General features: G+C 39.5%; 1 protein-coding gene across 3 annotated transcripts in view; it reads left to right on the top strand.

The window, feature by feature from the left end:
- The window catches only part of TSPAN9 (tetraspanin 9), a 168,470-nt gene that overhangs the window by 39,414 nt on the left and 115,316 nt on the right, over positions 1 to 13,740 (top strand). Inside the window, exon 2 of one of the 3 annotated variants that reach the window (XM_053935118.1) lies at positions 1,351 to 1,499. The exons of the other annotated variants lie outside the window; for them this stretch is intronic. Coding sequence (XP_053791093.1) covers positions 1,415 to 1,499 — 85 coding nt within the window. The 5' untranslated portion in view covers positions 1,351 to 1,414. The remainder of the gene's footprint in view (positions 1 to 1,350; positions 1,500 to 13,740) is intronic. 3 annotated transcript variants of the gene reach the window in all.

The raw sequence follows: 13,740 nt of genomic DNA, 5'->3' as shown, positions 1-13,740 counted from the left end.
TTACAGTTTTCTTTGCTACCCTCTGGTTCTCTTTAATAGAGATCTTAACTCTCCTCAGGCTGCAATGCCTGTAGATTTAACTTACTGGACCACTGGGAGGAGAAATTTATTCCAGGGAACAGAATAGGCCTTCAAGTCCGAACTGGTTTGTTCTTCACATGTAGTCCTCGTGTGTGTATCTATGTGCCAAAATAAACCATGTGACCTTGGATGTATAGGATGAAGTCATGGGAGGGACATCTGTGTTCACTGATGCAAAGCTTCTATTTGCACAGCTGAGCACTGAAAGCACCATGCCATTGTGTATTGCCTCATTTCTACATTGGATGCATATTGTGAATCCTGTTGTGCAAATACAATCTTATTTTGTGCAGTCTAAGACAGTTTAAAGCAAAGTACTTCTGACTGGACTTGTCATCTTCTATTCTTCCCTCTCAAAAAATGTCAAGGGCATTTGCACAACACTTTGACAATTCTAGATATTTTTATTTTTTTTCTGTCGTGTTTGTTTCATTAAATCCTTTGTAAAGAGATAGTAGATGCAATTCCTTTTGCAGTGTCAGTTCTCTGTATGGTGCATGAGCTTAGGACACTTTCTAGTCTGTCTGCCCCCAGCATATCCTGGTGCATGGGGTTATTCCTCTTCAGGTACAAGACTTTGCATTTCCTTCTGTCACTTTTCTTGAGGTTCCTGTGAGCCCATATCTCCAGCCTGTTAAGGTCCATGTGCATGGTGGCATAACCATCTGGTTTATCAGCCAATCTTCTTGGTTTTGTATCATCTGCAAATTTGTCAAGGGGAGACAGTGACAGTGGCAAATACAGCTTCACAAAATTCTCATTTACTTTGGTAGCTCAGAGTGAAAGCAGGATCTTGTCAAGTGGCCTAGGGAGAAAGAGTGTTTGCTGGATGCAGTTTAACTCCATGGTGTAAAGCTTAAAAACGTTTTCAACCACCTCAAGGCTCTTGGATTTCTCCGCTGATGAGGACTGTATGTGATCTTTCTATGTTTTAATTATTCAGGAAGGATATCCTATGCTAGAGAGTGCCTGCTAATAGAGAGTCTGAAATAAATGCTTCAAATGACTGCTTTTGATGCGTTCTTTAGATCCTGTAAGTCAAGGAGATCCTAGTTGGAAATCCTTATGAGCCTCTAGGAAGCCTTGAGGGGCTGTAAGTGTTATGTCCCAGTGTCCCAGTACATAAGTAGTGCTCAGCACATTTTGAGTTACAGGAAATGTGATTTTTTTTTTTTATTTTTTTTTTTTTTTTTTTTTTTTTTTTTTTTGTAAATAAATATAGATTCATGACTATCTTGGATGGACCTTTCTATTTCTTACTTTTACTAGTCAGGAGGGACCTGCTCTCTTCAGCAGTCTACGACTTGTTGGCCACGTGGCTTTGATATGCTCCATGCAGGACAGAATGCCCAGCTCTCCTCCACCTGGTGTTGAATGCTGCTGGTTGAAAATCACATCTGCTATGGCTAATGCTCACAGTAAGCAGTCCTGAAAGTGCATTTTTACCTTGTGTTTATTGACCTAGAGGTTCTGGGGACATCACTTTAAACAATGTGTTTAAACTCTGCAAGCCCTGTTCTGAAAACAGGTGTTGAAAACTGATTGCCAACTTGCTTTGGGGATATGGACTTAATTGGCTCATTCTGCTAACAATGTTTTTAATAGACTTATCTCTTACAAGTCTCATCAAGTCCTCTTTGCTTTCTCCTGCCAAATAAATATTCCCTAATAATCCCCAAATCTCTTCCTTCATCTTCATTATTTATTTGCTTGTTCAATAAATATTTTTTTTTCTCCCAGAAGCCTAAACTGACTTACATGTGGGCTGCTCCTTGGCTGAACCACATAGCAGTGGCTGTATGGTGTGCTGTATTTGTCAGTGTTCTCTGGAAAACTGCTGATACTCCAGAAGATCAGGGCTACATAGTGATGTTCCTTGGCGTGTAGAGGTGCCTTGGAAGAATAATAATGAAACAGGTCTTGCATTTTTGTGCTATGCTAAAGCAACAGGAAAGCAGTTAGTTCTGGGCTTCCTGTGTTGTACTGAGCTTCTCTTCTTCCATCTTTAAAAGTTCTCAATGAATTCAGAAAACGCTTGAATCACATTAAGAAAAACCCCAAAGATAGGGATCTTCTTGGGTATTTGCAGGATTATGGGCTGGATCTCCTGTAGAGCCCCACACTGCAAGTGCCTTCCTACTTGAGAATAAGACATGAGCAACTGTTACCTAAGCATGCTGCATAATTGTTTCATAAACAATCTGAATAAGCATTTTGAATGATGTTTTAAAATTCAGTTGATCTAATTCATTTTCCATGAGTGTATCTTTAGAATATAATAGATTGTTTCAGTTGGAAACTTATTTCAGATAAACTTCTGCTCTGTGAGCATCCTAATGGAGGACTTGCACACACAATCTGCAGCAATTTTCCCAAAGAAAGAAAAGGAAGGAAATGCAGATTTGTAGATTTTGTCCATGTCACTCACTCACAAATAGGTCCCTGCAGAATAATAAAGAGCTTCAGTGTCATTGACTTTTTTTTTTTTTTTTAGCTTAATTGTCACAGGCTTCACATAGTATAAGGTCCCTCTAGCTGGGTACCATTTTAGGAGAGCTCTATATTATATTACATGTTTCTAGCTGCTGGTTCAAATTTCTAAAGTAGGATTTTTCTGATTACAAGCTAAAGTTTTAATTTCCAGCTCCACTGAATCCCCCTCCAAATCTGCTGACTCTGCCAGGCAGACTGATGTTTTAGTGGATTTGTTAATGTTCAAGCTACATTCTTACCATTCTTTTCTCACAGGAAAATATCTGTAAATAACTCTGTCTAAAATTTCTTACTCTGCTGAGTTTCCTGTCACTCTCAGGAACTTTAGTGCCTTCTTTATTTTAAGTGTTAGTATATCTCCAGGAATAACCAAATGAGGGTATGATGATGGATCAGTGCCATTTGGGTAAAGAAGCATATGTTGAAATGTGCTTTTCCTACCTTGTTTTAAAGGTACATAGTATCACTTTATCCTTGCATGTATTAAGGGAGATTTTTATTTCTAGGTTTTAATCTCAAAGTAGGATTATTGTAACACTAGTTTCTTCCTTTGTTTCCTGCATGAGTCATTGATTCTATTAAAGGTTTAGTGATTGAATCTCACCCAAAAGCCTACCCTCTCCCCCGAATTCTAAAGTTTTCAACCTCAAAAGCCAGTATCGAAAATTAAATTTATTGTATCAAGAACAAGGAGTTTCCAGTTTAACTAGGAAAAAAATTGCAAGCTGTTACTGAGTAAAAGCTAGTTGTAACTTTGAAATTGAATTTAAAGTTTTCTTCCCCTCCAAGACAATTGCACAATTTATTTAGTCTCATTTCTAGTCTTTTGTCTTATCCCCTAAACCATTCTTTGTAGTTTCTTTTGATTCAAAATAGATGCACTAATGAGCTCTATCAATAGAGCTATGTTTGGGCCAACATTTTTTAACTTTTGCACTTACAAAATAAAGACTTGAATATATTTCCCTTTTTTTAACATTAAAACATTTTGTAACAAGATTGTGGATAATTGACAGTTTTGCAAATTAACCCTAAGTGTGAATTTCAGAACTTTAAAGCAGTCAAATTTCAAAAATTAGTCAGTATTCTCTATTTGGACCACTGCCAATCCTTGTTGCACTTGGGAGGTGAGGTTTCTATGCTTTTCTGAAGAGTTCTTTTGACACTTTCTCTCAAAAAGCCCCAAATCATCTATTTGTTATCCAGTTTCAAGAACTCGATAGAACATCTGAGAAGTGCTAGGTATTTCACGTTCATCAGGGTCATTATCTTGATTAGTTGCTGTCTTTTTATGACTTTTCAATCTTTCTAAGGACTGCTGTGGTAGTCAGTCAGCAAACTGGTGAGGACCTTCTACAGCACTGTGCTGGGGTGAGGACAAAATGGCCTAAACAGGGTTAAACAATGCCTTGGTTTGAGAGAGTTCATTTGCTCCAGGTTTTAGCTGCAGTGTGGCAGGGCTGTGGCTTATGTCAAGAGTGTGGTTGGAGCACAAGTGTAGGAAGCTGTGCATTATCTGTGCTTGGAGCATATGAGTTTCCTCTTTGCCCACAGCTGGGTGCCTGAGCTGGATGAAAGCTTTTCACCATTCCTCAGCTCTTAAGAGTGGAACTTCATGCATTGAAAGGGTGGGGTGCCTGTAGCTGATGGAAGCCCCAAGCATGGAAAGCCATGGTCTCCTTACAAACACCACCTTGGGAATTTCAGGATCTTTAGGTTTTTTGCTCTCAGTAGACAAGCCTGAAGGTTAGTCGGCTCGATGTGGAGGGGAACGTGTTGTAATTGTACACTCTCCTGTAGCAGGTAGGCAATTGTATGCAAGAATGACACAGTAATAAGAACTACAAGCACGAACTATTTTAAGGTAAGATTTTTTTGCTCTGGTTGGCTGGCAGTTTGGACTTAATTGGAACTTATTTTATTATTCTGATAATTTATATTGAATTTAAAGGCATTGTGCTGCCTGATAGGAGTATATTAAATGTAGCAGATCTTCTGCTGGGTAGTCTATAATACAAGGTATTTTCAAGAGCTGGCAGGCTTTGTACAGGCCAAATTATCATGCAAAATGTCTGAGAGCATATGATTTATGCCAAAGGTTCTGTAAGATTGCATAAATTTAAGACTTTTATTCTCAACTATTGCATTCATACACTAAAATAATTACAGGGTGCTGACGATGCAGCACCATTTAAGAGAATGAATGACTTAATTTTACTTAAGTCTATTGTTAAAGATAAAACTGTGCTACTGTATTAAAAAAAAGAAAAGAAAAACCTCGCACAAGATGATGAAGTGCTGTCAAGTCATAGATCATAACACTGCAACTGGGAGTAGCTCTGTGGAGAAATTGTATTGGTTTTAGATGCTTTATTTTAAAGTGTTCTTACATGATCAAACTCTGTTAAAATCCAACAATCTGTTAAAATTTGGTGAGACCTCTGTTGCTGTTAACCTTTCATATTGAAAGAACACAGCCAGCAGTTGGATCTGAACTGACTCACTGCTAAACCTGCTATAATTATTTATAATCATTGTCTATGAATGGGGGTGGGGATATCATTATTTCTGGCACAAAGATATTCAGAAGTACAAAATTACTAGGTCTTGTATGTATACATAGTACCACCGTGGTATCATCTGATGGTTGTTACTTGGGTGTGAGCACTTACAGCATCAGGCTGAACCCAAGACCGTCTGCTTGACCATGTCCTATTTGGAAACCAGGTTCCTGTGTGTGTGTGGGCATTGTTTGTGCTGTAGGAATCCAGACTATCTTTTGGTTGACTGGTAGGATATAAGCTGGGTGGAAAAGCTCTTCTGGTAGGAGAGCTTGTCCGTCCACTGAGGCATGGGGTTTGTGAGGCCTGCAGGGAAGGAAAGAACTTGACAGGCTGTTGGCACAGAAACAGTCACTTCTCTTGTCCTCACCCTTGCAAACAGGTTGGCTTTTCCAGCAAAGTACTTGGCTTTCCTGATGGACAGACCAGATGAAAAATATGAGTAAACTATGAAAAAGACTTTAAAAAAAATTAAAAATTCCCCAACAAGTTATATCCGCTGTTAAGAACAGGCTGAAGAGGTAACTGAACCAAAGAGCTTGGACAGGCAGTGACAGCACAAAGAAATGATACTGAGAGATGGCCCATGTCAAGCCCAAATGTGACAAACTGAGAAACAGGAGCCATCACTCAGCAGTTCTTCCCTGTGCAGTGAGTGCTGTGGCTCGTTAGGTCTCAATCCTCATTAGTTAGCTATTAGTAGCCTACAGCTGTGTTGCACTTTGATATGGGGCTGGGTTTCGTGTCCCAAGTGGAAGCAATGGAACTGGAGAAGAGGAAGTGTAGGGAAGGATGGAAGGTACAGATGTGTTGTTGTGCCATTTCTTGACCCCCTGTATAACTCCCTTACATAAGGACCCTGAGAGCAAATTCAGTGTTAACAAGACAAGTCACAAGCAGTGCCCCTTCAGCTGCTTCTCACTCAGCATCAACACTGAAATGGGAAAAAAAGTGCAGTGGGAGAGGAATTATAGATAAATAGCTGATGCTATTTGCTAGCAGTTCTTTACAGGTCAGCATGACGCTTACAATCCAAGTCCCAGTTGTGTGAAAAAGTTTTGATAAGAGCTCAGACATTTAATATTTGAGGTCACCTAGTTAAAGTTGTGATAGGTGTATCTTAACAATTTTTTTTTTTTTGCTTCACATCAATCCTCTGGTTTTATTTATCATATTTCCAATTCTAAGCACTCTGTATTTTCTTATTTTTTAATTTTATTTATTTTTTTTAAGTAAACCTAAAATATTTATCTGTATTTATCTGCCAGAACAGAGTGGTGTTGATACAAACTGATACACTGATACTCTGTTTTCCCAGCCTTCCAGAAAATTGCTGGTCAGCAATACCTACTGTGAAATATATAGTCTTCAGGTAACATAAGTGAGGTGTGTGGACTTACAGGCTTTTGTGTAACGGTGCTGGATTTTCTAAGATAAATTTAATTCCAACTCTGATAAAACAAGTAAAAGAACTGCAAAAAGCTTGACAGTTGCAAGAGGGTTACCGATAGTAGAGTGACCTGTAAAGAAGGAAGAATGAGCAGCTTCACTTTTTTTTCCTCTCATTTGTGCTGCTTAAAGAAAGCCTAGAAGATGATGTCCATGGTTTTATCACTTATAGCAATAAAAAACTCAGATCTGGCTACACATCAAAAGATGTTTTTAGTAATTAGAGAGCAGTGGCATCACAGCTTTCAGATTAATTTTGAAATAAATTATTACTTGAAGATCCATATTTTTTAATGTAATTCAAGCACTTTCTGAATTCACTGAGAATTTTTAAAGATGGAAGAACCACAAATCCACAGCAGAATTGCCTGTTTTCAGGATACAGTGAAAAGCAAACTTTATCATTCTGCTATATTAAACACATCCAAAAGTCCAAAGCCTGTTGAGAAAAATGCCTTTTTTTTGTAATGTGGTTTTAAATTCCCAATTTTATGGTAAGTTAAATAACATGGAACTTATCCGGATTAATCTTTTTCCCTCCATCATTAATTTAGTTGTTATTCTCTGGGGAAAAATAGATTTGGTGTTAGCTCTGGTTTTAATTTTGGCTGGGAGAGTGGGAAATGGGAAAATGGTTTTACTGCTTCTCATCATATAATGAATGGTCCACTGATTAAGAATTTCAATTTCCATGTGTTTTGCATTATGTTAAAACCTCAAAAACTACTTATTAGCTGGTGTAATATTTAATTTAGGATTATGTAAAATCGGACGTGGTTTGAAATCTGGAAATGAGTTAAAACTGTAAAAATGTGTTATATGGTTATATAAGGCTACATTAATTGTGCTGAAGGCTTAAAGAATAATGTTTCTAAAAACATGCTTTGCATTTAAAATTAGCATTAGGGCAAAGAATCTATTATATATAGAAGTTTATTTATTAGTCACTGTTTTGAAGTATAAAAATGGAACTTACCACTGTGTTTCAAGGTTTGGGGTATTTTTAGTTAGGAAGAAACCAGGGTATTTTTTCTTCTTCTTTTTTTTTTTTTTTTTTTTTTTTTTTTTCTTTGTTAGCCTACAACTTCATGTGAGGTTGTGTTGGGGTTTATCCCCAACCATCAACTAAGTCCCATGCAGCAGCTTCCTCCCTGTGGGATGGTGAAGAGAATGGGAAATGTAAAAGACAGAAAACTCATGAGTTGAGATAAAGACACTTTAATAGGGAAAGCAAAATCTGAGCACTCAAGCAAAGCAAAACAAGGAATCATTCACCACTTCCCACGGGCAGGCAGGTCTTATCGTCTGGGAGATTACTTGCATCAGTTGGGGTCAACTGTCCTGGCTGTGTCCCCTCCCAACTTCTTGTGCTTCCACAGCCTCCTTGCTGGTGGGGTGAGGTGAGGAGCAGAAAGAGCCTTAATGCTGTGCAAGCACTGCTTAGCAATTAAAAAAAGACAACAAAAAACTCTGTGTTATCAGCACTGTTTCCAGCACAGATCTCATACCAGCCCCACACCAGCTACTGTGAAGAAAATTAACTGTACCCCAGCCAAAACTAGCACAGGTGGTGATGAAACAGAACTAGTTGTTTAAACTGCAGAGAGAGCAGTAGCTTCTTAGAAAATACTGCTGCTGTCAAAGGTGATATCACCCAGTTCTATTCTACACTTTATTTAATAGCAAACCTGGAATACTTGAATTTCTCTATCTAATTAAAAGTATTGTAATAGCACGGCAGTTTTTGGATCTTAGAAGTTGTCATAACTTGGAATTTTTAGTAATTTCATTTGAGGTGAAAATATACCTTAACTTGCAGATATATCTGGTTGTCTGATTTACTTAAAGCATTGAGAGACAAAGCAGTCATTGTTCATAACCAGCACGGGTTCACATGGGGAAAGTCCTGCTTAACCAACTTAACTTCCTTTTATGACAAGGTCACTCACCTAGTTGACCAAAGGAAGTTTTTATTTTTTGTAATTTTATCAAAGCTTTAGATACTGTCTCTCACAGTGTCTTTCTGCATAAACTGTTCATCACACATCTAGACAAGTTCATAGGACATGGAGTGAGCAAAGGGCTGTCAGGTGGGACTCAAGGGGTTATAGTAAATGGGGCTACATCAGCCTGGCAGTCAGTCACCAGCAGAGTTCTCCATGACTCAGTTTTGGGGCCAGTGCTCTTTAATGTCTTCATAAATTATCTGGACACTGGAGTCAAATGTACCTTGAGAAAGCTTGCTGACGAGGAGAAGCTGTGGCACCCTCAAGGGCAGAGAAGCCTTACAGAGAGATTTGGACAGCTGGAGAGTCAGCAACCATATGAAATTTAGCAAGGGAAAGTGCCACATTCTCCACCTGGGATGGGACAATCCTGGTGGTCTTTCTGGTCACCAGTGACAGGACACAGTGCAATGAAATGCAATGCAATGAAATGAAATTAAGCTACATTGGGGGAAGTTCAGCTTGGACATTAGGAACAGGTTCTTCATTGAGAAGGTGGTCAGTCACAGGAACAGGCTCCCCAGGGAAGTGGTCACAGCCTCAGACCTATCAGAACTAAGGAGTGTCTGGTCAAAGCTCTTAGTCATAAGCGTGTAGTTTCAGTCACTGTAGAGGCAGTCGTGTGAGGAGCAGAGTGTTGGACTTGCTGATCCTTATGGGTTCCTTCCAACTTGCAATATTCTGTGATTCTATGATTCATTTTCTTACCTACTATGTGGAAAATAACATGTCTGATATTTAAAATGCAGCAACCACCTGCCAAGTTGTTCACAGAATTTTAAAGAATTCATTTGCCTTTCGTTACTGTGCACACCTTTGCTTTTTTCAGGTTTTGATTTTAAAATGTGTCTGTCTGCATTCAGCCTTTTGCATTTGAAAGATGCACAAAGATTCAGGATAATGTTAATTTCTGCAAGGTCTGGTGTAAAAGTGCTGAAATATACTTTTTAGCTGCTCTGTGAGGCTTTTGGAGAGGCTGGTTTCCCATTAGGGTTTCAGTTTCAGAATGGAAAAGACATGTGTAGCAAGCAGTCTCTGCATTGCCGTGCTGCAGCAGAATCCCATAACGTGAGGTATCTGCCTGTAATTCAAAACTTCAAGAGGGATCCAGCTGAAGCAACAAAGGTCCCACTTTTGGCATTTGTGCAACAGCTGCCTGGGCATTGTGCCATTCATCAGAGGCAATACACATTCCCTCTCAATCCTGCTGTGATTCCCTTCCTCCCTCCTGTTTCAAATGCTTTCATAGAACTGAGCAGTGTGAACTTTCATCAGAGGAGGTAAAAGTGGTGTTGCTCATTCTGAACATGCTGAGATTGTTTTCCCAAGTTCAAGTCCCACTGAAGGTTTATTCCCATTTTTCTCCTCATGTTTGCTCCCTTTTAGCCCTAGAGTTGACTTGCTCTTTGGTGTAATTACATTAAAAAATGCTATGAGCCTTTTCCAGGCAAAGAAAATTAATGTCCTTCTACACTGAGCTGTACTGCAATCCCAGTAATCTGGTTATGTTCGGTCCTTTACAAATGAAGACCATAAAAGACAAGCAGCTTTGATCCATCTCAGTTACAATTGCCATGATATCCCATCCTTTGAGTCAATGTGGGGTTTTTTTTTTCAGCAATGGTTGGTAGAGTTTCTGAATGTGGAACTTAATTTTCATTGTTACATGATATAAATGACAGTTGAGGAGATTTTTATTACATCATTTTGTAAGAAGCTGTAGCTAAAAACATAAATATCATCTATCTGTCATTTGGAAAAAAAAAATTGAAGTAAACCCAAAATTTTGTCATCGTGAAATAAACCTAAGGAACCTCTGCACAAGAGCAGCTGTGAAAGGGAATAGTGAATGGGTGGTCTCTCCATGAGGGAATCTCTCTCTCAGTCTCTTCCCCCTCTCCCCACCCCTTGCTCATGCAGTCTGGTGAGCATTTAGATGAGGTCCTACGGGATAAACAAACCTTCTATTTTAATATATTTTGTGGTAAGATTGTTGTGTTAAAAGCTTGCTTCAGCTGTATCCCATGTGATCTTGTTGGCCATGTATTGAAGTAGGAGACTGCTGTGATAAAATAGATGTGGAAGTAATGCTGATTATGAGCAATGCTAAATTAATGGTGGTTGAAAAAGCCTCTTTGAGTCATCCCTGCCCAAGAGAAGATTGCACGCACAGAACCTTGCAGATAGTGCTCTGAATTGCTCTTAAACTCTTCAAGTTGTAGAGCAATTCAGCTTGCCTTTTGACCTTCCCCTTAAACCCATCCTTCCACAGTGTTCAAGGGAAAAAATTCCAGGAGGACAGATGACATGTATGTAATAATCTATCACAGTTTCTCCATGTCCATATCACTGTTTGCACCCAGCCCAGGTGGTAAGGTCTGAAAGGTGTTGCCAGCTAATAACTTTCTGGTAGGCTGTGAGAAATGAGATTCCAACCAGTAGTTAGAGAGTAGAGACTCACTGTGGAGGAGAAATGCAGTCTTGCTGCCTGGTACCTATTTGCAGTGTCAGCAGAGGTGCTGATGCAGGAAGAGGCCCAGGAGACTGAATTCCTTTGGACTTACGTGGCCCAAAAATAACTGTGTGTGTTTCAGAGAGGACTGTAATGGATTACAAATAGACTTTGTACAAACACTACAATTTTGTTTTCACATGACAAGGTGTTAAAAGCAAATATAGTAGTAAGAATAAGCTATACTGGGTTTACGTACTAAGTAGGAAAGAAAATAATGCTGAGGCTGCCAAATTTTAGCACTGACAAGAAGCTAAAAGAAAAGGGAGCTTGCCATGGCTGCTGTGACACCAGGGAAAAGACAGCCTTGGCACAGGCTGCTTGAGAAAGGTGCAGAGCCTCCAGCCATGGAGGCTTTTAGGAACATGTATTATGCAAACTACTTAGATGGAGAGCACAGCCCTGGACAGTGAGTAGGTATTTCTGCAATTATTGTGAGGTGTGGCAGACATGAAATGTTTCCCACAGAACTGTGAGTTACTCTTTTTTTTTTTTTTTTTTTTTTTTTCCCTCCTCTGCTGGTCTCTTGGGAAGCAGTTACAGGCCATCTCTTCTGTTTCCTGGCTGTGGCATGAAGCATCTGGCAGAGCTGGAACTGGGATACAGCTTCCTGCTGAGCAGATGTCTGTATATGTTGATACTGCTTTTGGAGGAATGGGTGTACTAAATGAGTGGTTGAGCTTTGCTTGGCTGTGACTCTGATTCCTTGAAGGTTAGGGGAACAATGGGATTAAGGTGCATGACTAGTTGATTGCCTTATGTGGACTCAGTGTGAAGCCACTTTTCCAGTTTCCTATCATGCCATCCCATTGTCTTCACGGGGAGTGTGCTGCACTGTACAGCCAAGGAGCACCTATTTTGCTTTTTCCTCATTGTTCAATTGCAATTAATGCGTTCTGTTCAAACACTGCTCCGAAGACAGCCTGCAGTGACATAACTGTGATGATACTGACGTGCTTCATAAAATTTTAGGACTTGATTTTTTGGAGCACCTGGTTGAGGGAAGGTGAAGAGTTGCAGTTTATCCATTATAATGCATGGGAGTTGGACACAGTGAAGTTCAGAAAGCTTTTCATTTCTGGCTGCCCAGTTTTAGACCCTATATGTTTTCAGGACACTTTGTGTTAAATAACAGCTTGTGTTCATGATGCAGGTCCCACTGTAATTACAGCTAAAATCCAAGGAATGTGATTAGTAGGAACATGACTATGTGAGGAATTTCGCTATGCATTGCAAAAAAGCTCTGTGGTAAATGCAAGGACCATGTTGGATTTCAAGGAGACAGGAGTTGACTGGCTTGACATTCAGAGTATTGTTCCTGGCCTTCTTCCTTGCAGGACCTGTATCCTCAAGTGTTACATGATTAGGTTCTTCCATAAAGGAAGGAACCTCTAACTTTGAATCATTTCCTTAAATAGTCCCATTTTTCATGGTGGTGTTCACCTGGACTTGTGTTCTTGCACACACATGAGCAAGAGTATATGGAGAAAGTGAAAGTTATTAATTATTGTTCTAACATCCTGTTCTGATCAGAGCTGAGCTCTCTAGGCTTCAAATGTGAAAGATCATATCAAATGCTGAGAACAACATAGGCAGTACGATTCCCATTTTCTGCAAATGGGAAGCTGCAATTCTCTGTCCGTAGAGTGGGAGAACTGGGATGAAGATCAGTGTTCCTATGATACATGTACAGCCTGAATGTTCATAACTCATTCAAGGATGTGACCTTCAAAACACTTTTGCACTTGACTATGCAAGTTTTGTTTTGCCTCATTTTAGTTTTGCAGGAGGGCTACATATAGGAATAGATTTTTAAAAATGTGATCACCTCAAAATATGTAATTCCTGTCAATGTGTACTGAGATAAGTTCTCTTTGTGAAAGAGCTGTAGAGTGCTGGTTGCCTTTGCATACTGAAAGTAAGGCTGTTCAGCTCTGAGATCTCTTAAGAATCTGAGGCTAAACCAGGAGCTTTAGTGGTATTTGCTCTTCTATCTTGGAGAATTAATGGACATTCACTGTAGCTATTTTTTTTAAATTAGTTTTCTCTGTGACCTTTTTTTCTGATATTTTATATGCTGTGTCTTTCAGTCTAACGCTGTGAGGTGCCTTCCAGACTCCCTTATAAAATTTCAGGACCTGCCTGAGTGTTTCCTTTCCTCTTTTAGACTAAAGTGCTTGTTCATTCTGTCCCCTTCCTCCCCGCCCCCACTGCCCCGGTTTCCCACTGCTATCTCAGGATGCAGTGCTCCTGGTGCTTTGATATGCTTGGGCTTACACTTTCTATTTGAGCTGAGCTCCCTGTCATGGGATAGTTACAGGCCACATTCCTGTGCTGGAAATAGATACTTTTTGCATAACCTGCTTCCTTATACCCTTTAGCATCTAAGGCCTCTGGTGAAGCACTGTCTCCACTACCATAGATGGAGCAGCACGGGAATCATCAGAAGCTCAGAAAGGTGACGAGGAGAATGGAAAAGCTGTTAGGGTTCTAAGAGGTGGAAGTTCAGAGCGTCTGTTGGTTGTGAGATAACTTCACTGTATTATTATTATTTTTATTTAAACTAAATAACAGAACCCATCTTTTTCTTGTTAGATACAGATATAGAAAAGCCCCAAATACCTTATGAGAGTGACTT

Source organism: Vidua chalybeata, chromosome 2 (genome assembly GCF_026979565.1).
Source record: "Vidua chalybeata isolate OUT-0048 chromosome 2, bVidCha1 merged haplotype, whole genome shotgun sequence".
In the NCBI taxonomy this organism is placed as follows: domain Eukaryota; kingdom Metazoa; phylum Chordata; class Aves; order Passeriformes; family Viduidae; genus Vidua; species Vidua chalybeata.
This window is presented reverse-complemented; position numbering and strand designations above follow the sequence as displayed.